Source organism: Leuresthes tenuis, unplaced genomic scaffold (assembly GCF_036924035.1).
Source record: "Leuresthes tenuis unplaced genomic scaffold, fLeuTen1.0.hap1 SCAF_20, whole genome shotgun sequence".
NCBI lineage: Eukaryota > Metazoa > Chordata > Actinopteri > Atheriniformes > Atherinopsidae > Leuresthes > Leuresthes tenuis.
This window is the reverse complement of record NW_027325374.1, coordinates 19238422-19264964: the sequence shown is the minus strand read 5'-3', so window position 1 is coordinate 19264964 and position 26543 is coordinate 19238422. Positions and strand designations below refer to the sequence as shown.

The 26543-nt window shown below is 44.5% G+C and overlaps 1 protein-coding gene across 2 annotated transcripts in view; it reads right to left on the bottom strand.

The window, feature by feature from the left end:
• Positions 1-865: 865 nt before the first annotated feature.
• spata20 (spermatogenesis associated 20) overlaps positions 866-26543 on the bottom strand; it is a 39277-nt gene continuing 13599 nt past the window's right edge. Inside the window, exons 13-16 of one of the 2 annotated variants that reach the window (XM_072373481.1) lie at positions 23903-24111; positions 19349-19548; positions 16746-16826; positions 866-1703 (exon numbers count right to left, since the gene is read on the bottom strand). In XM_072373481.1, the coding sequence (XP_072229582.1) occupies positions 1509-1703; positions 16746-16826; positions 19349-19548; positions 23903-24111 (685 nt within the window). In that variant the 3' untranslated portion in view covers positions 866-1508. Of the gene's footprint in view, positions 1704-16745; positions 16827-19348; positions 19549-23902; positions 24112-26543 lie in introns of those variants that run through there. The other variant, XM_072373482.1, reaches the window with a different exon arrangement.

Here is a 26543-nt window from a genome sequence, read left to right as displayed (position 1 = left end):
AACCAGCTGCCAGTTCTTCCTGTTAAAAGGGAGTTTCTACTTTCCAGCGTCGCCATGTGCAATGTGCATGCTCAGGGTTTGCCTTGATTGGATTATGACTGTATCACACTGGGCTGGATCATAACTGCTTTAAAATGGACTATGTTTTGGAAGTGCCTTGCATTCTGTTCTATAAATAGAACTGCAAACTAAACTGAAACCCTTCTCCTCTCTTGGCCATTTCTTGTTCTCTCGCAGAAGAGACCGCCTGCCAAAGTCCCACCACTTGTTCCTGAGGCGACACGGCCTTCGCCAGATCTGAGAGGAAGGAGTGGAATGAGCAGGGATTGGCTGACAAACTTAGAAAGAGAAAAAAAAAGAAGCAAAAGTAAACAAGTGCAGATGGCGAACGTGTTCTCGCAGGGCGATTCCTTTCACCTCTCAGACGTTAGGGGGACACGGTGGAAACCACCTCCCATCTTTTCTTCCCTTTCGCTCCCACAGCCCACAGCACGACCCTCCGAGGCAAACCGCCTCGCCTAAACATCAGCAGGCCATCTGCCTCTCTGTCTGCACACACACACACACACACACTCCCATCTGCCTCCTCTTCCTGCAGCCTCCAATACCTTCATCCAGTCTGCAGGGGGGAGAGATGAGGGAAAAGAACAGAAAAACGCAGGTTTTTCTCTTCATGAGACCAAAGAAAAGAAGCGAAAAGCATGACTGCTGGGACACATGCTCTTCCCTCCTCGTGGAGTTTTCCCAACAAGAGCCGGCTCACACGCATCGCAAGAATGTCCTAAAAATATCAAACGTCTTACTTCGTGTGCGCTCTGTCTCAAGGTTGAAGAAAAGAAAACAGAGGGACACTGCTTGTGAGAGGCATAGATTTAATGAAGTCATGCGTATACATGCTGCGTATTCCTGATCTCTGAGCCTCAAGATCAAAAATCCCAGGAGTATCCTCAGCGCTGTGATGAATCTGAGATCAGAACAGTACACACCTGCGAACCAGCCTTTCTTGTTTTTTTAGTTTTTCTTTCTTAAAACACACTCAAAACAAAACTTCCAAGACTTCCACGGTCAGATCCCAGATCATCGGTCCAGTTCATCTAAGTGCTCCTCGGCTATGCTCCATTAGGAGTCTGAAGTTTACTTCTGGGCTAAAAGTGAAGCCATAACATTTTGCGCAAGTGCTGGCTGCCTGTGCTGCTTCCTCCTCAGGACATTATACACCTGAATTTCAACATGACTGACAGACCGTCTATCAACGCCTGATAAATAATAAAACTGGAGCTGACAGCTGAGGTGACACTTAGCTGCTAATGTGGAATAGGCTGTAGCTTTGGAGGATGCCCTCATGATGCCTGCTTCAGTCAATAGAGCTCATCAGCTTTTAAAGTCCTGGCATTCGTTCAGGTTAAAGCCAGAATCTGCCAAAAACAGCTACGAATAAAAAAAAAAAAAAAAGCTGCATTTGGCTGTTTTTGCAGTCTTATCGCTAAACATCGTCAGTTCTTCAGGTCTCATTCTGTCTGCAAGTCCGTGGTCCCATCCAGGAGCAGCCGGCGTAGTTCCTGGGGGTCCTTGATGGGCAGAGAGCATGTGAAGTCCTGACAGACGTAGGCTGTGGCGACACCACCCAGCTGGGACATGGAGGAGAGGACGGGCAGGCGCTGGCACAGGAAACTCTCTGGATTCCCATCAGTGAGCATCAAGACCTGTCAGGGGAGAGAAAGAAAGAAAAAACAGAGTGTTTAATGCCAGAAGGTTGGCTCGAGCTGCCTGACAAATACAGGCCGCACTTTACATCCACGGACACATTAAAAAAAAAAGGTTAGACTTCACTGTTGGGTCAAAACAAAAATAAACTGACCAGTGCTCTGAAAAACATCGTTCAAAAATGAGCTTTAATAAATGCCAGCTGCCAAACAACCACAGAGGCGGTTTCAGTCCTTGACTGACCGAGTTCAAAGGCCTTCACCCATCGAGGAAAATACATAAAATAAATAAAAGACATTTATTCTACTTTTCTATAGAGCCGACACAAACTCTGTGTTACATCAATAATAATTTGAATCTGATGCATGGAGAAATCCTACGAGCTTTAAAAAAAGTGCCCAAACCTGTGATCTCTAATGAAGATGAAGATGAAGATGAAGAGTCTGAGATGTAGCTCTTAGGCTTTTCTGCAGTCTGATCTGAACTTGCTGGGATGTCAGCTCCTGGCTGCTACTTCCCCTCTTAATGTCCCATGAAAGCAGTGAGTTGTTTCTGCATTTTTGACATATTTTTTGATAACTAAACAAAGACACTGTGTAATGTATCAGGTTTTGTTGTTCATCTGAAGTTGTTTATGTCTAATTTTAAGACCGGATTCAATTTTGTCCTGATACGCAGAACCTTCTAATCGAAAGCAGGTGCTCTTTACATGACTGCACACAGCTGCTGTTGGAGGGGTCTATCTGCCAGGGAGTTTAAAAGAAGGTAAATAAACATGTGCAGCAGCTGCAGATATGCAATAATCAGTCAACCAAACACTATCCCTGTAAGCTGGTCAAGTTCTAAAACCATCATCAGGTTACCTTTTGCTGTGTGAAAGATTTCTGGTGCAATCTAAATCATTTCTCTGTCTGTGGATTGTTTGATCAGAGGGCATTTTTGATCCATTTCCATTTCATTTCTTAATACAGCCAGAAAATGTAATTCACACACTTCTACACACTGACCCAAAATGACCCTCCCAAACTGGTACATTCAATTGTGGGTCATTGACTGCCATGGTCTCATGCACACAATTCAATAAAGAGAATGGCCTGTGTGGGCGGATGAGGTGGTTCACGTGTCCGCCTGCAGCACGAGCGGCTCCTGCCACAACCAGGAAATGACTTAAATACCCAAAACCACTGACAATAATGTGGGTGAGACTCAAGATCACAAAACACAGAATAAGAGAGGTGGCCTGTCCCCGTTTCTGCTCATGTGAGGGCTGCCCTGTCTGTGCCTTCAGCTGCTTCCTGTCAAACACGTGTCACTTCCTCCTGGCCTGGCATCCCCCTCAGGTCCACAGCAGATGAAGAGATGATAAAATAAACAATGTGCAAAGATGAAACATGTTAAAAGAAGGGAGATGAATGCAGGGGAAAGGAAAACCACACGAGGAGAAAGGCATATCAGGCGGAGTTTGGAGAAAAGACTGTCGTGCCTATAGATGGACAGATAAATGTGATGCACAGGTACATCCTAAACTCAGAAAACATCCCAGCTTCAGGCTGGTTGAGTGAAACCACGACAAACCAGGGTTCTAACTGAGTTATGAACAGTTTAGAGAAACGTGTTCCACAAGTTTGTCTGGGATTAGCAGTTCTTAACACACATATGCACCAGAGGATGCTCCTCCCATATGATCAGCACCACCGAACCAAACCAGCAGCCACGCGCAGTCCTCCAAGAGGAAGAGGATCACAGACACACATAATCTCACTGAGGTTGGGTTTAAAAACACATCCATTTTCCAATTCAAACTAATTTTCATGAGAAAAATCCACTATCGACTCCTTGAATCCATTTTTATTATACGCTAGTTTCGGCCGAAAGTCTATTTTCTTCTTCTATTTCTTTATTTTTCGCAATTACATTTGTGAAAACCACTTGTATAGCTCAGCCAAATGTGTCCTGAAACCGAATTGTTTCAATCGATACTGAAATCAAATTGATTCGCAACGCTCTGAATTGGAACTCAATCGATTGAGGAAATCAGTAGCGATACGCAGCCTTAACTCCCCCAAGTGGGTCGGGTGCATAAAACTGACCTGTGGTTTGTTCTGTTCCTTCAGGAGCTCTGCTCACTGTGCAAAGTCAATAAGAACAGAGAAAATGTCAATAAACTGAATAAATATTCTTGACATGAAATAACATGCTCATCGGGCCGTCCTCCTGCTGTGGAAGTGCATCCTCAGCCTGCAGGCACCTCTGCTGCAGAGAGGAGCCGACTGCTTTCAAAGTTAAGACATTTACATTTATGACTAATCTGATCTCCATTAACCTGTAACCACGCCTAACTTAACGAGTCCTTTGTTATTGTGTAAAATGTACCAATGCAAATATCGCTTTCCTTAGTTTTTCTGCTTGTTGAACAGGTGGTGGGATAAAGAACTCCACTCGGATTCTTACTCAGAAAGGTGTTATTCCACCAATGACGACGAAGGTGACTGTCAAGTCTACAAAAACGTTGGACCTCACTGCCACTCTGTTGGGAAAAAGACAAAAGAAAAGAAAGGAAGCGTGGGCCAAATTACTACAGAATGATCTATTTGTCCGTATGCTTCTAATTACATCAACAAATCAGAGTGAAACACTCGCACAGTGGAGCCCTGTGACCGAACCACCACTCGTGACTGCAGGGTGGAGCTCTCCCAATCGATCAGCGTCTAACTTTATGGCAGCTGCTGCACTAAAACTCTTTTTTTGTTTTAACTTCCTTATTCAAAACGTTGGAGAAAAAACTGTTTTGGACACAAACACCAGAACTGAGTTTTTTTTTTTTTGTTGAGATGATATGAAGAGACAGAAAGATTATCTTGCCAAGTTTCAATATGTTTTTCAATCTTAAGTATGCAATTAGTTTGCCTTTTTACTGTGAATCTGAATCTTTGAGAAAAACATTTCAAACTCAATTTCACTTGTACGTAAATCAGTGTTTTGAGGGTCAAAAGGAACTTCTTAAGTCCATGTAAAGCAGAGAGAAATCTACGTTCTGCTTTTGTTACATCACAGAAAAATGTGCTAACCATTTAAAAGCTTTGAAAAGCACACACACTGCAGATACTTCATATTTCGGTCCCTATTACCTATTACCAACACTATAAAACTTCCTCATGACAGGTATGTCCTGCTGAGGAGTCAGCAAAGACCTTGGTGAAATGTTAGCACCACAGTGCGATAGGGAGAGAATTATTTCAGCAGTAGCAGCGGTGTATCAGTGTAGAAAATCTGAACCGTCTCTGGTCAAAGGTTGTGAGACTGTCAGGCGAAAAGTTAGACGGGTGCTGGTGGTGATCCTCAACTCTATCACCAAGTAACAACCAGTTGGGGTCACTTGGAGTTTCTGTCAGCAGCCCAAGTTCTGTGAATTCTGGTTGTGACGTGAGGAAACATTCCTGTTTGAAGGCAGAACAGTTAGCGAGTTCGACGTTGCATACGCACTCAGGTAGCACGGTTAGTTAGTTTGCGGTGAATGCATTGTAGTAAGCCTGTTCATAACATTAAAGCGTAAGGGGCGGCTCCACTGCGTCATGGAAGTCTGCTTTCAGACTGTTCCTAAAAATTCTGCAAAAAACAACAAAGAAACAAAACAACATCAACGCAAAACTGTTTACCACTCCAACTCCAGAATTCAGAACAACAAAGTTCTCCGGGTCTTTTATCGTAGTGTCTGACACTTTTAAAATAGTTAAGTTTGTTGCATTCATACGGATGAGTTAAGCATAACAGGCCTGTTTACATCTTTTCTTCTTTCCCTGGTCATGAGATGAAGTTGTCCATTAGAGGAGACACTTCCCCCCTGTCTCCAGTCGGGCTGCCAGACAGTATTTAACCAGGCCACCTGTCTGTCTCTATGAGCCTCGTGCTGTCATTCAGCGGCTGTCTTCGTGTGCCCCAGGTGCTCTAATCAGCCACTTAGACACTCGTTTGTGCTGGTAGCCACCTGCACGTCTGATGCTAAGAAACCACCAATGCTCATTTGCTGTTAATGAGGGCTGTCCAATCAGTAGTGATATATTTCTGTTTCTTAAACTAATTGTGCTGTGCGGCAAATAAACTCCCCCCTCAGGGGATGTTGAAGGGATTCTGTTCTTCCTCATCTTATTCTGATCTCAGCAGTGATGCCAGCGAACCTGTTAGATACAGCTCAGAGCATAAACAACTGTTTTACTCAACACAGGGAGCTGTGGTCTCACACCGAGCGCATACAAGCACAAACTGGGGAAGACTGGTAAGGAGTGCGATGGAATGTGGTAATAACTGTGTGACCGTTGCTATGGAGACTGGGGGAGGATTTCCCTGCCAAGCCGAATCTTTTCCTCTTTATCTCGACTTCTTTTTGCTGTCAGCTTCATGCAGACTCTCCCAAGCCCCCGACCACATCCAGCAGCATGCCCTCAACTTAAAGGTTATGCTGTAGTGTGTGTGTGTGTGTGTGTGTGTGTGTGTGTGTGTGTGAGAGAGAGAGAGCGAGTGATGGAGACCGAGACCAACAGAGACAGACAGGGAAACAGATTATGTGTGAATGTATACACAAGACCTGTGAATGTGATGAACTGAAAGCAAAGCGTGTTGCCTTGTATCCTGTGTAGCGCAAAATGTGCGAGTCTGTGTGCGAAGCTGCAGCAGACAGCACAGTTGGCTTCACATGAGAGCACAGTCAAACTCCCACAGGGTTAATCCCCTCATACTGGGCACCCCTGATGCAAACACACATCAACACACACACAACTCCCACCCAGTGAATGTCCCTGCGCTGACAGCTCCCTCCCACTCTCCCTCTCTCATCCTGCCAAATCAGCTCAGCTCAGACACTTAAAAAGAACACTGTGTACCTGCGCTGCTGACAGTTACCCACAAAGCCGCTCAACTTCAGGAATCATTTTAACTTATGACCCAGCGAGCATGGACGCGGCTCTCGGGCCGACCTCTGTCAGCGAGGTAGAGAAACAGCGCGAACACACCAAACACACTTGTGAGAGCCGCTGTCAAACCTGCAGAAAAGTAATGACGGTGACCACAAACGCACTGCTGCAGCCAAGCATCGGGACATTTACTGCTTGCATCACAAAGACACACACATATGAAAGGACCTGCTCGGTTATCATAACAACCTGGCATCTGGACCGCCGCCCCGGGACAAGAACAGACACACACATTCACACTCGGACATGAAATCTGGCTGCAGAGGGAGTCGGTCCAGCAGGGGCCACATGTGCCGCATGCATTATCAGTCAACCGTTGATGCAAAGTTTACCATCAGGTTTATTTGCTCATCTGAATTTTTCACCAAGTGAGGAGGGCCAAGTGGGAAAAAAAAAAAACGGGGCAGGAAAATAACTTGGGAGATTTACGGATTTAACTGCAACAAAGCCTGCCCACATGTCTTCATTCTTAGCCACGATCACTCAGTACTTAAAGGGTCCAAACATGAATTGAAAGAGTTGGGAATTTGTCCACAGACTTGCTCACACACTACACTCTGCCTCTGTGGGATCACACTTTGCCTTGACACAATACCAGCAGCATGATTACAGCGGGTAACGAGCAGGATTTAGTCAAATAGAGCGTTTTACGCAGCGAGACAAGATAAAAAAAAATCCTGGTCCTGTTCCTGAACACATCTTAAAATGAGGTAAATACGACACATGACATATTACACTGGGTGAAAAACTAAACCAAAACGCAGAAGCAGTCTGTGAACATCCCATGATTCAATAACCTGTGGAACTATAACTCTTTACATATAACTATAACTAGCAACAATAACTTGATTCATAATTTTCTGTATGACGTCATCAGTCTCTGACATCATCGGGGAGTTTGAGGGCACTTGTTCATGCACAGGTTCCACCACAGCACTTCAATCCGGATGAGATGTAGGCTTTGACTAAACTATTGCAACACTTTGATTGAGGCTGTTGGCCTTGAATTTGACACAAGAAGAAGTTAATGACTGCAAGGTGTCAGCAACAATTGCTTCTCCAAGACCATTGCTGATGTCTTTCATGTTGACACACACCTGACCAGCACTCCAGACCAGCAAAGTGACAAAACTTCTGCTTTTATAGAGATGAGCAGCTACTACCTGATCTTAACCCAGTTAAAAACCTGCGACCACATTGCACATTTTGGAGCATGTTCCAAGATCTTTACAACAAAAGTGAAAAGTCAAAACTGTGCAGGGATTCCCCGTGTAAACAGATGCTGTGCAAGTCACAACTGTGGACGCTAGACTGCATTTTCCACAGGATGCACGAGTTAAAGCAGGATTTTTACAGCGCAGATGAACAGGCGAGCACTGCCGCCGGTTCCTGGTTCAAATCCTGGCTGAATCGTGTGTGGAGTTTGCACCATCTCCCTGTGAGGAGTGAACGCCAGTTGTGAGCGTACATTGTTATTGGTCTCGTTTGTAGCTCTGTGAAGAATTGGCGAGCCATCTGGTGGGAGCTGGGATGAGCTCCTGCCCACCCGCAACCCTGAATCGGATGAAAGAGATGTAGAAAAATGGATGGATGGATGGATCTCCAGTTTATTCAATGCCGAAATGTTGATATAAACATTACTTGAATACGCAGTAAGATCAGCAGCGCTAACACTGCCCAACAAGGCAGTAATTTTAAAAGAAAACCTGCTCTCACACACACAAACACACACACACACACTGACATGACATCATATGTAATATAACCAGTAAATCAATTCCTGTCATACAACACTGAAATAACTCACATTCAGTGACATTTAGCTACTAAATGAAACATTAATCCATGTTACTGTGAGGGGGGAGAAAAACCATCAAATAGTTTAAAATGTCTGCTCATGTGCCATTTCAATTAGAAAAACAATTTGACTCACGCCAGAAAAACACAATACGCACACACATGCTTGTCAGCCTCTCGACATGAGTAAGAACGAGTGGTGGAGAGTGTTCCGGCACTGCGCTTCTGTCCTTTGTCAGTTCTCAGCTGCTGACAGCCTCTACAAGACCCTCTTCACTAAATCAGTGGCGTCTGCAGCGAAATGTGAGGACACCTTGGTGTCGCAGCAGAATTAACAGCTCCTCTCCTCCATCAGACCCTGACACCTACGGCATACTTCATCAGCTTACGCTGCGTAAAAGAAGGACGGGAACTCTCATTTGTTCATGTCATAAAAGTCACGTTAAAACGGAATAGTGATCAAATCCGACATGTTAGGGTTACAAGGATGAGGCTACGCAAGATTTATACTGTAGAAATCCTGTGAAGCATCCTCTGATGCATTGGATGCTTAGAATAGGACCCAAAATCCAGATGAGTTCAAGGGTAGACATGAAGGTACAGGGCAGAAGCAAAACAGGGAGAAAGGAGGACGAAGTTTAAACTGTTTCTTCCCTTAACTGTCATGAGAGCGCAAGCAAATAAAATAAGCTTGGAGGCCTGATGAGAGGCGATGTCATTCGTTTCACAAAGACATGGCTGGAGAAACGACTCTTACACGGTGGACAGAGACTGCAGACAGAAAGCTAACAGTAAAGAAGTGCTTGTTAAATACAGAAGGTGGAATTGTGGACATGTAGCAGAGAAGGAATTCATCTGGGATACCTGCCATCACCGCATGCAACATCATCAGCTCAGTTGTTACCAACCTTCAGGAAAAACAGCCCAGTACGTTCATAGTAATCATCTAAAATTTCATTCTAACCCCTGTCTCTGCTGCACTAAACTGACTTTTTATCTGGCTATAACAACACGTTGTAAGATATTTATCATTAATTAATTACAGGGATGAATGAAATAAATAAATTAAATTGTGCGCTGTATAGAGGAAATAAAAGCATTACTTAAAGAGCAGACCCACAAAAAGCCAAATGATACATTCTCTTACTTAAACCATCAAGCACATACAGTGTCCTGCGACTAAAATCGTGGCCTATACAATCACTTCATATGTTTTCATGCAAAAACTGTTGAACAGACTTAAAAAAATATCCAAAAGAAGCAACAATTTCCCCAGCAGATGGAACCGTCCGGGGGTGCCGAGAAAGCAGTTAGCTCAGGTTCAGGAGGAAAATAGCTGTTTTACTGATGCTGACGTGCACTCGTCAAAGGAATCGCGTGTTGGAGCTCAATGAGGACAAGGAAAACATCTCTGCTGGGATGATGCGCTCGCTCACCTTTGAGCTGAGTCAGCGTCAAAGGGACAGATCCAAGAGAAGAGATACAAACGGTGCGTTTGGTGGGGGCGTGTTGTCTTGGTATTAAGGAAGACTGATATCCAAGATCATCAGGATTATCCTTCTCAGCAATCGGCCGGTAACGACAGCATAGACGAGATTTACACGAATGCTTCACTGGGTTCAGGTGGCAGACAAACCTAAATATTAACCGTTCAGAGGAGACGAAGTGAATCGGGCCTTTGTGGTTGCATTGCAACAAAGAAACTATGAGTGAGGTACGCAGATAAAAACTGCTTGGGAAAGGACATTAGACCAGTGGAAATCTGTGCTGTGGTCTGATGAGTCCAAATCTGAGCCCTTCCACGGCTATGTCGTCTATATAAGTGCTCCATGGAGGATAAAGGAAAAAGAATAGGGTAAAGAATGGAGCCGAGGTTAGAGGACTACATGCGGCTGTGTGTTTCGACTTTGTAATTGGCCATCACAACGATACCCATGAGAGGGACAGTTAATGTCAACCAGTGCTGATCTCTTATCTGCTGAGCACACATTTTGGTTTGATAAGAAAATATAAGGCAACTTTATGAGCTACAGATCTCCTTTTCATGTGCTGAAGTAAATGGGACATCACATTATGGTTATATTATACCAAACTACATCATCTATTATGCATGCTCATACTTCAACACACTGAATATTTTATACTGTACCATTAAAAACAAAAGCACCAAAAAAGAAAGTCCTCTTTGGAAATGACTGCAGTAAATATACATGTACTAATTCACTCCTTTGCCAAAGACAACGGCTCCTGTTTCATCTTTTCACAGCTTTACAGTCTGGGTGTCTCGGCTGAAAGACAGACGAACTGTAATGACTCCTGAGCAACAATAGCGACTGTCTTCAAGTGTGAGATGAAGAGACTGCCGGACTCCAGCGGAGGTGTTTCATTAGCTCTCAGTCGCACAGCGAGCCAGAATCAGAGAGAACAATTAAATTCAGCTTTTCAATCTCATCACAGGAAACTGAGAAGTTCGGCATGTGTAGAGGAATTGTTCGTTGTGTCACTACCAGATAGAACATACGGGCCGTGACATCACACTGTGAAGGAAATCTGTGCACCGACCCGAAACTTTCCTGGTATACAATATAACACATACATAATATGATACAGAATGCTTTCAAGTGCAAACCTAATAGCCAGATAAAATGCAAAAAGAACTCCAATCTGTTCATATAAAATAAAAGTCACAGCTCTCTGGAGGAGTCAGCAGGTATGGGTGTCAGGATTGGGTATAAAAGGAGCTTCCACCAAAAGAATGTATCATGGCTCTGCTATGTGTTAAAGTCCCCCAAAGACTCATTAATAAGTTCCAAAGAACATTTCTTAATGCGAGATTGCAAAGACCTTAGGTGTTTTAGCATCTCCAGAGCATACGACAGTGAAAAGATAGAGGATACAGGAGAAATCTCTAAAGGTCAAGGCCAGAACCACTGCTGGGTGTGCGTGACCTTCAACCCCTCAGGCAGCACTGCATGAGAAACTATGATCAATGTCGTCACGTGGGCTCAGGAGTGCCTTAGAAAAGCATTTTCTCCCCACATTGAAACAGTCTGCATCCTGAAATGTAACCGGAGACTGTATTACCCAAGGAGGAAGCCATGTAATCAATGCTGTGCAGAGTTCTCTGTACCTGAAAAAAAACGTGACATCTGGTTCTACGTGCCAAAGAGGGGAAAGACCATCCGGGCCGTTATCCTCCCATGTGCAACAGCCAATGTCTGCGATGGTGTGGGGTGGCGATAAAAGCCCATCCAACGGATGCGTTATGAGTGAAGGAACCATTGATTCAAACAAAGCTGAAACAACTGGTGTCGTCACTCAGAAACCATTTTCATAAAATGTCATTAAAAGGAAGGCTGATAACAGTAAATGTGCCTAAATGCCAACGTTTTGGAGCGTGTTGCTGAAATTTAAATAGTTCATATTTTGTAAATACAATGATGTTGGCCAGCGAACACACTGGAGAATAATTTCCTTACTTTCATACTTGATTTCACATGTGAAACATCCCAGAAATGTGGTTTGTTAGTAATAAGCCAAGAAGCATGTATCATACAGACTGTAACATGCTTTTAGTCTCGACTGTGATGTCGGGGCCAAAACTGACTCAAGTGACTGTTGTTAAGGTCTTTTAAATAGAAAACCAATTGAATCTAAATCCACAACCCTTTTTTTTCTAAAAGTTTTCTAAAAGTTGTCTTTATTCTTCAGTGATAAATCAAACATCATTTAAAACTGCTTTGTGAGTCGATGAGTTTGTTGTTCATCACCGTCTTTCACAGATGAATGAGAGAGCCCCAGAAACAGGTTTATCCTCATTAATTCCGATGAAGGTTCCAAGTGAGGAGGACGAGGAGAGTGAGCTTTGTGAGCCACACTGACAGCGCTGCTACTGAATTTAACGACGAGCAGGATGATGATGCAGGAAGGAACAGGAAGATCATAGAGAACACAATCCAAACTGATAGATTATTTAAGATAGTTCGACCGTGCTGACCGAGCTGCTCGTAGAGTATCTGTGCCTGTAGACGACAGAAATGTGGATGCAAAAAAAAAACTGTCCACTGCGTGCAAATGAAAATTGATTCCTGGCATTGATAATGGACAAAAGGCTCAAAGCTGCTTTCCTTCCTCTGACTGCCAATGAGATTCAGGCTTAGAGCTCTTCCAAGTATTTGTACAAACGGTTTAGTTCATCAATAGTAGTTCTCAGCCATCTCTTTTAAAAGTTAAAATCAATTTTGGGGAGTTTTAACATGTAAAAGCATACATATGATACGTTCACTTCCAAAAAAAGTCCTTTACCACCGACAAAAAACCCCAAAACAGCTGGTTAAACTGAAGTTAGATGTTTGTTAACCTGCACTTCATCCCAGACTGCATCTGGAAAAAGACGGATATATCGGATGTATCGGAATGAAGAGTGTGTATCGTTTCAGATTAACAAGTCTAAGCAGAACGGATACGATGACGTGGTGAAGGGAAATCCGTGGCATGATGGTGTGCAATAAAAGAGTGAAAGAGCAGGGCAGAGGGATTGAGAGGCTATCTGATTGTCAATACACTTTCTCACAGCTGTCAGTCAACCTGGGTTTGGCTCTGTTGCTGGTTATTGAGCTTCGAAGGTAATTACCAGAGAACAGAAGGATCAGTTCTCAGCGTAAAATCAAAATAAACCCAAACAAACACACGCACACACACACAGGGTCTTACAAGGGGCTTTGAAGACTGACCAGAGGGAATGTTATGGAGGGGAAAAGAAGAAGAAGGACACGAAGGCAGCAGATCGAAGCAAAGGGAGCTCAGAGATCACTGCCAGACTGCTGAGCTCTAATCCTCCTCTGCACCGTGGTGTAGCAGCGCTAGTTAGCCTCAGACCAGGCTCTGCAGCTCCACCCGACTCAATCATTCCTTCCCTCTGCTTGCACTCCGTGTCACCCTGCAAACTCTTCCCCAAGTCTCTAAGGTCTTGTTAGGGATTCCAAGTTGTTTCCCTCCACAGATGTTTTTTTAAAAGGACTCTCTTCTCTTAAAAGGCCATGTTTCTCCCTTCCTCTGTCGTCTCTATCCTCTCTGAAGGGGCAATGTGAAACAAGTCTACTAATAGCTATCTCAGCCGTGAAACTCTTACATCTTGTTTCTTAAATCCTACAAAATCCCTGTAATACTTTTAGCTCCTTCTTTCACTCACGTTTTGTGGTACTCCTTAACACCTGGCACAGACACAACCGCCAGGATCCCACACGTATCTCTCAGTTTTCTTACCTAAATACACTCCAGTGGAGGCGAGCGAACCCGAGTGACTGCTCTGCAGTCGCCTGGTTCGATTAAAGTAACGTCAAGCCAACAGCAATGGGAGTTCCACTGGTAGTTCTTGCTCTGACACGTGAAAAAAAAACTTTCGAAGAAACTCTTCATCCCTCTATTACTTGTCAGCTGAACAACACGGTGTTGTATGACACCACGCATCCAGCAGTATGACAGAAAAACACACTGATGGATTAGACGACAAGTTTGTTTCTGATGGGCACAACTCCCCCTCCTTTTTTTTGGTCAAACTGATCACAAGATGGATGGACAAGATGAGATGGAGGTGGGAAACGGAAGCTCGCTCAGAGAAACTGAAAAACGGTGCCAACGCAGATCCGAATGCTGGCCTGGATTCCTGACCCTGGTCCAGTGCTTCTGCTCACGTTCCTGCACACTGTGAAACCACATGTGTGCACTTTAGTTTAAAAATGACAAGACACGAGCCGTAAATTCAGAGCCCCCTTTTCATCTCATCCATGAAAGTGAACCATTTATGAGCAGGTATGTTTGGCGTTGGGTAAAACAGGCCTGAAGCATTGGTTTCAGTCAGGTGATCTCTCAGAGACGCTGATGAAATAAACAACAAAAGATCAGCGAGATAAGCAATTTATAAACAGCTAATTATTCAAACAATCCCAACAGCATCTATCATGAAACTTAGGACCATAATCTGAACCTTTTTTGCTGTCATTTTTACTGCTGGACAAAATAAAACCACATCTAAAATGGTAAACAATCCCATCAGCCCATCCTTCATTCATAATGTATGTTTGGACCAAATTCTCAAAAATTTCCTCAAGCGTTCAACAGATACTGGGGTTGTGTCTCCGGCCGCATTTCTTTCTTTTTTTAATTGGAAATGGGAGTTTTCCACACATCTTATACAAAACAGACATTTTGCTCTTTAACACCAACAACAGCTAAAAGCAACCAAGAGATGAACTGATGAATTCGGTGGCAGCGCTTCCTGCTAACCAGCTGTGCCTTGTTCCTCTTTCTATCAAAACCTTTGTCAGCTTCCATCGGAGGGAGACAGAGTGTAGAAAAGCAACAGATTCAAGTTCCAGAATAGGCTAGGAACACACGCAGGCTGGAGGAGGAGGACGCACGGGGAAGAGTGTGGATGGGGCTAATTGCTAGAGAGACCGCATCTCTATTTGTTTTCCAATTCTTATCCTTATGCAATTCCATCAGCCTTACTAACAATAAACCCCGACCCGTTTCCAATCAAGATACGTTTCTGTGTAATAGAAAAATTAACCGCAGTTTATTGCTGCAATTACAATCAGGAGCGATGTTCCTGTGTGGCCGAGGACTGTGACTGATTCCAACGAGCGGAGAGGAACCTCAGAGGGCTTGTGGTGAATTAAAACAGTAAATGAATCAAATGAAGTGAAAATGTGTGTGTGTGTGTGTGTGTGTGTTATGATTAACATGAGTTGGCTCCTGCACTCACTCTCCACAATTAGTTTGTGCCAACCTAAAAGCAGGGAAGCAGTAATTGGATTTAAATTCAACATGTTGACTGCTCACGGCTACCTGATGTTGCGTGGAGCACCTGCACCTCCTCACTTTTACGGCTCAAATACCCCCCCCCCTTACGCCAGAGCACACCGTATCCACTATCTTTTTCCCACCGATCCCCGTTCATGCGACTGGGTTTGTCCCTTTTAATCTTACGCATGATATAACCGTCCCGGTGTTTAGCTGGCACTGCTGCCAATGAATATTTGATGCTAAAAAAAAAAGGAACAATGTTTTTTTTTTAAACCTTTCCACAAACCAAGAGCAAAAAGTGGCATAACAGGAAAGTTTATGCAGCACAGCGTTATAAGCTGAAGCTGTCATCTACGTCAAAGAGACTGAGAGAGTGCTCCGACCCAAGCCCCCTCAAAAGAAGCCAAAATAACCCTTAAAGACATTTTACAAGATTCACGTTTCAAAATGATCCAGAGACTACAATAATAAATCAAACAGGTTTGTCAAATGGAGAGAAGCTGAGGTAATGTGAAAAAATGGGTTAAACTGATTAATAATTCAGATTAAAGCAAGTCATGTTTTTTTTATTTGTCTGATTCTCTCACCTCGTCCCTTCTGCCTTCCTGTGGATTCAAAGCATGTACGTGTGACATCTTGTGATTTGCATATGCATGTGTGCATATGTAACTGAAGCCTCTGTGTTGCATCTACCACCGTCTGAGCGTGCCGCATCAGACGGAGTGTGATTCACATCTGCTGCAGGAGGCTGTGCTACTCCACCAGGACGGCAGTGTCTCACGCCCAAAGCATGAGTGCATGTGTGTGTTTAGAGACGTATGGTACTGGATCATCACACCTCAACCTGGCCAAGATCACTGCTGCTGCTGCAGCAGCCATCAGTGGCTCCTCCTCAGCAAAATCCTCTGATGGAATGATTTGGATTTTGAGCTAACCCTTCGTGGAACTTTTCTACATTTAGCACGAGATGCAAAGAAGCTTTAGAGCACAAGGTCAAAATCCCAGTAAAATGTGGCCATCGAAAACTCCATCTCTGAAGAATTTAAGTCAGACTGACAGCTGTCCAGTTTTTAACAAAGACCCCCTGTCAGGGCCAGTGGGGAAACTCTCACTCACTGAGCTCCAGTTGGTCCCGTGAGGCATTCAGATGTCAGGAATGGGCTTTCAGGTCAACTAATGCCTGAAAGGAGATAGCTGGGAAGTTATTACACCGAGGAGAGGGAAGAAAAGAAGCACAGGCTGACCTTTAAAGAGCTGCACTTAAACCAGCCAACACCTCAGGCACTGTTCTAGGTCAGTCTCACTCTGTATCTGTGCAAGTTTGAAAGGTTATTGAAAATCTGCCGCCTCTTTAAAGGTACTGATGTTTCCGTAGATCAGTGCATGCTCCCTTTAGGAATTGATGACACGTTTGACAAATTTGCCAAGATGACGCAGCGCTCTCACAACAACAAGATGTGGAATATTTACCTTATACGGAAGGAAGAGGGAGTTGACTGCTGCTAGAAGACTCCCGGTGTCCGAGGCGTCCCGCTGGCCACAGATCACAATCTGAAAAAGCACGTGTGGGGGAACAAGGAGGAGAAAAAATAATGAGACGGGCGAGTATGAATAGAGTGAAGTAAGAGGGGAAAGGTGACACATAAGAGGAGGGAAGATGGGGAGAAAGGGATACAGGTCAGTACTGTATTTGTAGCAGTAACAAGGGAGGCAGGTGTTTTCTCTCAAACCGCCTCGCCTTGTCTCTTTCCTTGCTTGTTACCGCCGCCCCGCCGCCCTGACTCATCCTCTGCAGGTCACATCTGACGTCCAGGAAGCCAACTAACACTCCGTTACGACTCCTCTTATTTCTTTCTCTGTTTCTTTGATTTCACACACACGCTTTCGCACAGCATCCTTTCTCCAGGCGACCTGGAAACTTTCTTCTGCTCGTGCGCTGGTTTCAGTTGTTTCGGCCGAAACTGAGGGCGTTAAAATTTCAACAGTGATTATATAACCCGATGCTCAACGACTCAAAACCCATTAAATGCAAAGGGGGGCCGTATAAACAGGGAAAGATGTTGTGTGTCCAGGGATTAAATGAGCATCTAAGTGGAAAGTTGCATCCTCAGAAGACTTCCTAAAGTTAAAATGAGGTGGAAAAATGCAGATCAACGCATTAAATCCACTTTTCTGGAGTTGGCAAATTACAGATATATTATATAATCTAGACCAAGAAGAGTCTTTGGAAGGTTTCAGCCATAAAGGGCTATCTTATCTCATCTTATTTTTGAGTCTGGTGCACTCAAGCTAAAATAGACGTTTTCATACCATGTAACACTTACCATACATTGGACCATTATTCTAACATAGATTGACAAAAGTTTCAACTTCACAAGAGCGTAGCGCTGAATTATTTAACACAGCGTAAGAGGAAAGACATGTTCATTGATGAGTTCTTCCCAGGAGTGGATTTCTCAGTTCACCTGAAGATCAGACCCAAAAAAAACCAAAGAGCTACATCTCAGACTCTACGGGCCTCAGTTAGCATGTTAAATGTTAAATCTGAACAAACCACAAGGCTTCTGGAACAATGTCCTTTGGACAGACCAGACCAAAGTGGAGATGTTTGGTCATAATGCACAGCAGCAAAACACAGCATATCAGCACAAACACCTCAAACCAACTGTCAAGCACGGTGGTGGAGGGATGATGATCTGGGCTTGTTGTGCAGCCACAGGACCTGCACAACCATGAGCCATGAACTCCTCTGTATACCAAAGTATAAATGGCTAAAAAAGAGAAAAGAGTCGAAGTGTTGCAATGGCCCAATTAAAGTCCAGACCTCAACCTGATAGGAAAGGTACACAACACGTTACCGTTGGACTCGACACGGCTCACACTGCTTCGTTTTCCACTACAGACAGTTTCCCTCACTGTGGCTGACGCAGCATGTAGAAAACCGTGGCAACACAGATGAGACACGCTGCCTTTCTGTGTTTACTGCCCAGATCTGGCAGCCGCTTTTATCCAAAGCGATGCTCGATGAACAGAAGAGATACTGCGGTGAATGAGTGTGCGACAGGCTTTTGGGTCGGAAGGTTTGATTATCTTTTAGAAGTGACGATAACGGCTGAGCACAACGGAGCTCAGCTTCAGTCAGCAGCCAAACAGAGATCCATCAGTAAATCTATACTGGCAATTAATAAACAGGCTCGTTCATTCGTCAGTCGTGCAGACAGCATGCGAGCCTTGCACACTAATGAGATGTCTGAGATTTATGTTTATTTACGACTTCATGGAATAAGGAAGTGTGTCGGCGTGCGGTTCAAGCCCACAGCTGATGATTCTTTCACACCCATCGGCGCTCTGCAGACTTTAAAGGGGATTGCAACCTCTGAGTGGAGTAGACCTTTTACTTTTTACTTTTTATGGGTGCAGTCTTTTAAATTTGACATCACACACCGTGAAGAACTGAGGCAGCTCGGAGGCAAACTGTGCTCCATGTCGCTAAAAGCAGGCAGTCAGTGAGAGTGAAGGCAGCAGCCTCTGGTTAAGTTGGAGCACCTGTTGCCATTCTGACGGTTTAAGGGAAAGAGTTTATCAATCCATACACGTTAACAACACTGACCGTGGAATTGGTTGTATTTGGTGCATTTAAAGCTAAATGAGTGTCGTGGAAAATGAACCAGAAAAGACTGAAAGATTCTTGTGGTCGTGCTGTAGCCTGCTGATGCAGCTTCATTCATCTGCCACATATGCAGATGTTCTTTCCTTCAGCTCTTTGTTCTGTTGTTGTTCATCAGTAAAACCGATCACGCTCACACCATTTGTCATGTAAGCAGAAACAACTTACAGTAGGCGGACAATGAAAACGAGTTCCGGCAAACACCCGAGTAAACACGCCCACTAACCAAGCTGAGCTGGCTCTCAGGGCTCATGACAGAAAAGTGTTGTGGACCATCTACGTCCCCCTCCTCCGTCATTAACAGCAGCCCATGCAGAGGTATCGTCTCCAAGTAAAAAGCAGGAGTGAAAACCAAGAAACAACTTCAGTAAGCTGGGCATCAATCGATTAATGAGGGTTGATTTACCTGTTTAAGCGTGTAGTGCTGAGCCATAAGAGCTCGGACCATTTCAGGCAGGGCGATGGGAACCCTGGTCAGGCGGTCGGAGAACGCCGCCAGCAGCTGCTGGGACTTCTGGAGCCACTCCTTTCTTCCAGTATATTGGGACAGACGCAGAAGATTGGAAGCTGACACTGAGTTAGCACTGGGCTCTGCTCCATCCTGGTCTGAGACACACAGATACACAACAGGCTTGAATTGTTGTGGGCTGAAATAGCCTTCTATTATGCATCCAAACAGACTGAGTCACTGGATGGTATATTCAACAGATACTTTATCACATTAGTCATACATTTGACCAGAGATGAGAGGTCTTACTCTTTTTTCTTTTTCTGTTAGGGTCACTAAACACTGTTTTTCTACATCAGCATCGACAGAGGAATTCAATGTTATAAGCACAAGGCAAATTAGCACATCAATAAAGCGTTATTAGCATTAGCAAAAGAGCTGACCAATAATGTCATTGATTATGTGAATGCAGCATGTATTTTCCTTCCGTGAATAAAAGTCACATAAATCAGCGAATCAATGGGAGACGGCCACAGCAGCATGTTCCAGGGCAGCACATCACAGCAGCCCTGTCAGCTGCGTTCAAAGCCAGCCCAGAAACTTTGGCAGTATCCGCTTATTTTATCTTTCCATTTGAGATGTCGCAGCGTTACTCCCGCAGTGCCACCCGAAGGTCGACCGTCTAAATAGATGACATTTATTTTGTTTACACTGTGATTAAAGTCATTGTGCACTTTCTGTAAAAACATATTTCATGTATTTCATTTTAAATTTAAAGGTGTATAAGCAGTACTCGCTCCAAATGGAGTTTTTCCCTCCTTCTTTTCTAATAATCTTTATTCATGTCCCTCTGAAAATCGCATCTTCTGCTCTCCTACTGTTTCGCTTGCTTTGGACCATCATGATGTGGGAGGAAGAAAACAGCTTCAAAGTGTCAGTCTGCAGACGGTTTCAGTGCTCCTCCTCATTCTGCCTACACGCAGCAGCCGATTTGCTGACAGTTAAGTCCAAAATTTATTACGGCAGTCACGAAACAACATTAATAACCTCAGTTCTATGTTGATGAAAGGGCTGACTGTGATTTATCATCATTTCACTGATCACAAATGGGGTTTTCTGTATCACAACAGAGCAGTGAAGTGGAAATTGGACAATTATATTTAACTGGGGGGAAATTAATTGTGATATTGGTCATTATCAGTCACTGAGAATTAGATATTATCTTCATGAAATCAAGCGTGAAGTCGTTTGGATGAGCGAGTTGGTGGATGATTCTGAGGGCTGTAGGAAGCGGTCTGTTTTGAACATGCAGGTTGTAACTGGTGTGTGTGTGTGTGTGTGTGTGTGTGTGTGTTTGGTGTGCTGTGCTGGAACAGAAGGGTGACCTCATGACTTAGCGCCGTTAAGTGATTGGTCCTTATCTTTAATCAGTGTCCAGTGAGAGCCTGTAGGTGAGCTTCTCATAACCTCTGACCGCTCCGCACGGCTGCTTCTCAGCAACGCCGCGACGCCTTGTGTTTCTGAAGGGGTGTGTGTGAGCAAGACCACGCTTCAGGGCCGGCAGCTGACACACACATGATGTCAAGTCTAATTGCAATTATTGGTTAAAAACAGAACAACTAAACGGCAACGATAAACCAACAAGTCCATAAATGCAGGTCCATACAAACTATAGGTCCACCGCATGTTCAATGTTTTCTACGACGAGCGTAAATTCACTGCAACGCGACACGTGAACACACACGCATGCCTGTAATGCTGAAGTAATTTGATTCTGTCATGCAGTACGTTTCAACTGTTCCCGAGTCCTGAGGCGAGGATGTTTCAGCGTACACACAAGTACACATGCACACAGATTCCACTCTGCCACTTTCCACATGTCTCCTAAAGAGCTGCATAGAAGGAGGCCACACACACACACGCTGGATCCATGCAGTCAAACGTAAAGAACACACACCTGCTGCACCAAAACACACACACTTTTATCAGATATAAAAACATAGGTAATCAAAAAGGAAAGAAAGAAAAAAAGGACACAAACAGGGGCTCTGAGGTGCTGAGTGGCAGCGTGGGGGGGGGGGGGGGGGGGGGGGGGGGGTAATCTGTCTGGCAATGACGGGCCGCACTGCTGGGATCGGCGTCCATACTGTAGCATCACTAATGGGCTTCAGCCCACGCAGCACAGACGCCATAATGGCGCCGTCAGTCCTCCAAGATGAGAAAGCTCTCACGTGTCACCTCTGATAAACACGCAGGGATGCAGGTGTGGCGGCGCAGGGACAGTTACTCTCCCTGACAGCAATCACAGTGATAATAACTATTAGCTTAGACCCGACAGTGGAACGTCGCTCCTGCCTGAACTACTACCTTTAAGGTGCTCCAGTTCTTTTTTTTTAACTCAGATGTTAAATGGCAACACATGGAAACTGGCTTAAAGCAAGTTCCAGATAGCTGCTGCGAAACTGAGCGCACACGAAAACATTATTTACAAAGCAAAAAACACCAACCAGTCAACAGAAAAATCCCAAATCCTCTTCTGTAGGAACGGAGAAAACACAAAACATGAGGTGGATTTGGATGGAGCAAAGACCGAGGCCCCCCACTGAGGGCATGATTTACAGCAAAGAAAACATTCACCTGAGAGGAGCTGACAAAGGAAGAAAAGTCAAGGAGGTTAAAAAAGATGGCCGCCGAGACACGGTGAAGCCTGACAACAAAGACTAGAAATTAGATCCGAACAGTTCCGACTGATCAAAGGTAATTGTGTGCATGTCTACAAGGTGTTAGCCCCTCCGACCCGCCCGCAGATGTCAGCCACAGAGGTGCGCTGGCAGCTGAAGACAGGCTGGAGAGCAAATCAGGGTCAGACCCATTCACATCTAAACCTCATTAGTTCTTATAAGCACTGACTTACAATATCAAAATTAATACCTCGTAAAATGGGCTGTTTTTCGAAATTCAATCTCTTTTACATTAAACATTGCACAATCATGCATTTCTATGTTTATATGTGGGTATGTGATTGGCTAAATTCAGCTTAGAACTAGAATAATATTGACATACATAACAGTGGAAATGAAAACAGTGTCCTCAGGGAGGTCCCACTAACCTGCTAATTAATGGAATGTTTTGTTATATAATATAATATTTTAGAAGCTGACTTTTACATTAAAGTTGCGATTACACTGGTGTCAAACCCCTGGATCGACTACAGTGAGCCAGAAACCAGTGATGGCGCAGTTCAACCATTAAAATCTGGTTCAAAGCACAGCATTGCTAAACCGATGCAATAACATCGGAACAACACCAGCACAGTATACAATGCACCGTCACGTTTAACGTCTGGAAATCTTTTGGATGTCAGAAGAAAGAAACACTGGACAAAAGTCTGGAGAGCAACGACTGGGTGCCGCGGCAACATGACAGATCTGAACTCTCATCTGCTGAGACGGGATGCTGAATCACTGGATGCTCGAACGAGCACCGACACGACATAAGATAAACACTTTCTGCTACCACAACTTGGGTGAGTTCAACTGTAATCACAGCATGTCCGGTCGAATTTATTCCTAAAGATTTAGAAACTTTGATTGTGGTTGAGAGCGACTGCTTTGGTGACATGGTCCCATACAAACAGTGAGGCTGTGGTTAAAGATACCAAAGTCTCTCACTGACAGACGTGTGTCAGACGTGTCTCTTAAAGTGGGAAATCTGGAGAAACAAGAACTGCCAAATGCTTGGCAACAGTACCGTGAGTCCCTGGTCTTCATTAAATATCTCTAGTTATTTATCATTTGTCCCATATATAGAAAATAACTTGTATGTGCCGGATCATTTATTTTATTGTCTGTTAACCTGAGGCCAAATTCAGATTTGAAGGCAACAAGGAAGGAAGATGCAACGGAAAGAAAATAACTGAGATACAGTAAGCGAGAAGAGATGTGATAAGGTGAGTCAGACAGAGGATTTCAGACTCCCACTGTACTTCGAGTTGCTGTTCCAACTGCCAGAAGCTGAGGCACGGAATGGAGACATTTTGACAGGTCTGATGATTCGAGCAGCTCAGGAATCAGAGCGTCTGTCTTTAAGCACTTTCATGGTGGAAGAGGCTGGACTTAAATGAGGGAGGGTTGCACTGTTCTGAGGGTAGATGGAGAGAGGTCAGTGTTGCTCTACTCACCACTTCTGTCCTCCATCTATCAACCTGTCCATCTATCCTCACTCCCTCTTCTCTTGGGGTTTAACTGTGGCAGCGGAGTGAAACTGGCGGGATTATTAAAGCTGAAATTTCCTTGTTAAGTTCTGCTTTAATCGATGAGGTGAAGGATGAAGGCAGGGGAGAAAAAGATTGATGATGGAAGAACTGATGAGAAAGTTAGCGACTACAACCGTCCATTCATGCCTTTTTCGTGATAGAACATTACAGTAACCATTCATGCCTCTGCTGTGGGGAAACTAGGCTGATATCAGCTAACTGTCTGCAGCACCCAAAGGCCTCACATCCTAACTCACCCTCTTTCAGCTGCAGCAGGACCGCGCTGTCGCTGGGGTCACTGCAGAAGTAGCCTCCGCCCTGATCGTCCCAGAGCAGCGCGTCCTGCCTGAGCTGCAGCTCCTCGGCCCACTGCAGCCACTCCGCCTGCAGCGTGGCCTCGTACAGGTCCAGCAGGCCCCCAGTGATGAAGGCATAGTCGGCCAGGAAGCCAGAGATGGGCGGAGATCTGGAGAACACAGAGGGGGAATGAAAATGTAGAGAAGAATGAGAGCATTTCTCATGCAGAATTTATCAACGGGGCAGTGTGGGAAGCACTGAGATGAATAACTGCTGGTGAACTAGTTCAGCATCTTGTTTCTTTCCCCTTCATCTTTTCGACAGAAAATGCCTATGCTTATTCCGCCTGAAGAGGGTAAAGCCTCGACTTCTGTCAAGGCAGAATAGAATTTCAAAAGAAATGATTTAAAATCTAAGACGACAAAGAGCCTGAAGGCCTTTTGTGGAACAGTACAGCGTTAGACTTCACCACACAGAACAGGGAGAGTGTAATCTCTCCATAAAGCTTTTTCATCCCTGGGAAATTACGCCTTCTCTCTGTAGCAAAGGCAAATACATCCCCTTTTTTTTTTAATTGCCTCTCATTCTTTCTAACTTTAAAATCCTCTCCACACATGGAGGCGTTTGCCTACATCAGTCCTTGTCACTTTCCAAATCCCTTCACCACCACTGATGTTGAAAGTGATTTATCGTCCAAGGCATGCCCTTCCCGGTGTGGGGACTGAGTCCCAAAACTCTGGCCATGAGTACAACTTTCTTTAATATGCTACCTTATTCCACGCAGCACTGCTCTCCCCTTTCAAATTCTCACCATTGGCACGCCGTGTGAGTGAGTGCAGGGGGACAGGCAGTGACAGGAAGCCAGATAGTGCTGTGTCAGGAGAGGCTGATGGTCAAGAGGCTGAAAACAGGAGAGGGCTTTGGAGGAGATGAAGTGCATGACTTTGAGAGGTCACTAAGAGGTGAGGAGTCATATCTCAGCCTATCTTCCTCAGACAGACAAGAGAGAGGGTGACACATAAGTCAAAAGGAGACAGAGAGCACTTTTGGACTGGAGATGACGGGCTGGGTTTAATGTCCTTCTCCAAATCTTAAACAGATCTCTCTGATCCCCCGAGGCTCCAGTGTTCACTGTAACAGAAACTAAATTGAAAGTTCAAAGTTGGTTCAAAGTATTTTCATAAGTACGCCCTTAGTATCCAACCGTTCACATTATAAGCCGTTGTGTTTAATGCCACGTCAGCCTTCATCGGGCCTCATTATTCACTGATGGTGAAAAGAAAAAAGTGAAAAACAATAAACTCCCTTCAGGTCCCAGCTGATAACAGCCTGGCGCAACATGCATGCAGACTCCACAGAGGTTTAGGTAACCAACGTTTAAATGCTGGCGCTTCCAACGAAGCAACATGCTTCAGCCAAGTGCTTTAAAACTAAAGAATGCCCTCTTCTGTCCTACAGAGACGAGTCATCTGGCTGGGAGGGGGCTCCAGCTGCGGGGTGGCAGCCTGAGACGAGACCTGAAGAGGACCTCACTAACAGACAAACACAAAAGCATAAAACTCAACCGCCTTTTCCCTTCACACATTCAACGGTGCGTGTTAAATGAGTCATTTCCCTAAAAGCAAAGTTAAAACACCACGTCAGTCTACCATATCATATCCCGAGTGGAGCGTTTTAGAATAATAGCTTTCTAATGGCTCTTTGATACAATAGCACAGCACTTCACTTCCCCCTGAATAAGCCTCAGAGCAAGAAACTAACTGCAGCAATTTAGTTCATGCAGACACTCTGAGCCTCGTGGTTTTTTACAACGCTGACCTTTATGCTCGAGACTAATCTAAAATGCTTCTCTGTGCGACTGCATGTAAGATCCGAGCAACGCGATATGCAATAAAACAAGAACTACTGCAACATTATGATGTCATGCAGGAAAATAAAAGACATGAGAGGGAAATATGGAGAGAAGGGAGAGATTTCCACGTTCGATTCATGAATCACACGACGCAGCTCGTGTTTGTTGTCCTGTAATAATGTTGATACCCTTGCAATCCATTTCACATGCCCGTATTTCACATCTAATTGCTTTGTGCACCAGCCCATGAACACCTAATCCTTTATTTTCTTCTTTCTGAGACTGTATCGCTGTTCTCAAACCACCCACTGCATCGTCTAAAAGACCACAGGATGCACTCTAAAAGGCACCGTTACGCCTGACTCATAACTCTGGGCAAAAACAGTGCATGGAAGGCAGGGCGGGAGCACCAAGGAGCACGCTTACGACACTGTTACAACACAGCGTGGGCTCAGGATTAGGTGTCAGGTCTGCTCAGTGTTTGGCTCCAAGAATAAAACAGGGCTTTTTTACCTTCTCACGCGCGGCTTACGGCTGGATTGTTTGTTTGTTTGTGCCCCACCCCCCCGCCCGAGTAAGAGTTTTTATAGTTCACAACATATTTCTTTCAACTACAAGTATGAGCAAAGTGCCACAGTGTGTCAAAATGTTAAAAAAGAAACAGATTTTGTGGAATCTGCCCACGTAAATATGCTAAAGCTAAACCAAGCCCATTCACACAGGTGCACTGGTTTGTCAACTGAGCGCGG